At 63.8% G+C, this 629-nt stretch overlaps 1 protein-coding gene across 1 annotated transcript in view; it reads right to left on the bottom strand.

Annotated features, from left to right (window-relative positions):
- Window positions 1–6: 6 nt before the first annotated feature.
- Window positions 7–629, bottom strand: part of LOC119591664 (guanine nucleotide-binding protein subunit alpha-14-like) — a 3,964-nt gene continuing 3,341 nt past the window's right edge. Inside the window, exon 2 of the mRNA XM_037940417.1 lies at window positions 7–234. Within this exon, the coding sequence (XP_037796345.1) occupies window positions 39–234 (196 nt within the window). The 3' untranslated portion in view covers window positions 7–38. The remainder of the gene's footprint in view (window positions 235–629) is intronic.

Below are 629 nucleotides of genomic sequence, written 5' to 3'. Positions count from 1 at the left end.
AACATGAAATTAAAGATAGGTCCGTATCCCTCACGGCCTCAGAAGAGAGCCCCGCGCCTCAGTAAAAACCTCGAAACGAAGTCACTGACGAAGCTGAAGACATCCTGGAAGTCTCTCGTATCAGTGGCTTCCGTGTAGCGCACCATGATGTTCCTTTTATGATCTTTGGTGATCTGTTCGTAGCGTTTGGTGATGTATTCCCGACCCGCGTTTTCGTCGTAGTCTGCGCCTGCGCGGGAGAGAGCGGGGAGTGGGTGAGGGGTGGGTGAGGGGAGGGGAGGGTGAGGGGTGGGTGAGGGGAGGGTGAGGGGAGGGTGAGGGGAGGGTGAGGGGGGGTGAGGGGAGGGTGAGGGGTGGGTGAGGGGAGGGTGAGGGGTGGGTGAGGGGTGGGTGAGGGGTGGGTGAGGGGTGGGTGAGGGGAGGGTGTGAGGGGTGGGTGAGGGGTGGGTGAGGGGAGGGTAAGGGGTGGGTGAGGGGTGGGTGAGGGGAGGGTAAGGGGTGGGTGAGGGGTGGGTGAGGGGTGGGTGAGGGGTGGGTGAGGGGTGGGTGAGGGGTGGGTGAGGGGAGGGTGAGGGGTGGGTGAGGGGTGGAGAGGGGTGGGTGAGGGGAGGGTGAGGGGTGGATGATGA

The sequence above is a fragment of the Penaeus monodon genome, chromosome 29 (genome assembly GCF_015228065.2).
Source record: "Penaeus monodon isolate SGIC_2016 chromosome 29, NSTDA_Pmon_1, whole genome shotgun sequence".
NCBI lineage: Eukaryota > Metazoa > Arthropoda > Malacostraca > Decapoda > Penaeidae > Penaeus > Penaeus monodon.
Note: the sequence above shows the minus strand (reverse complement) of the source record. Positions and strands in the feature narration are given on the sequence as shown.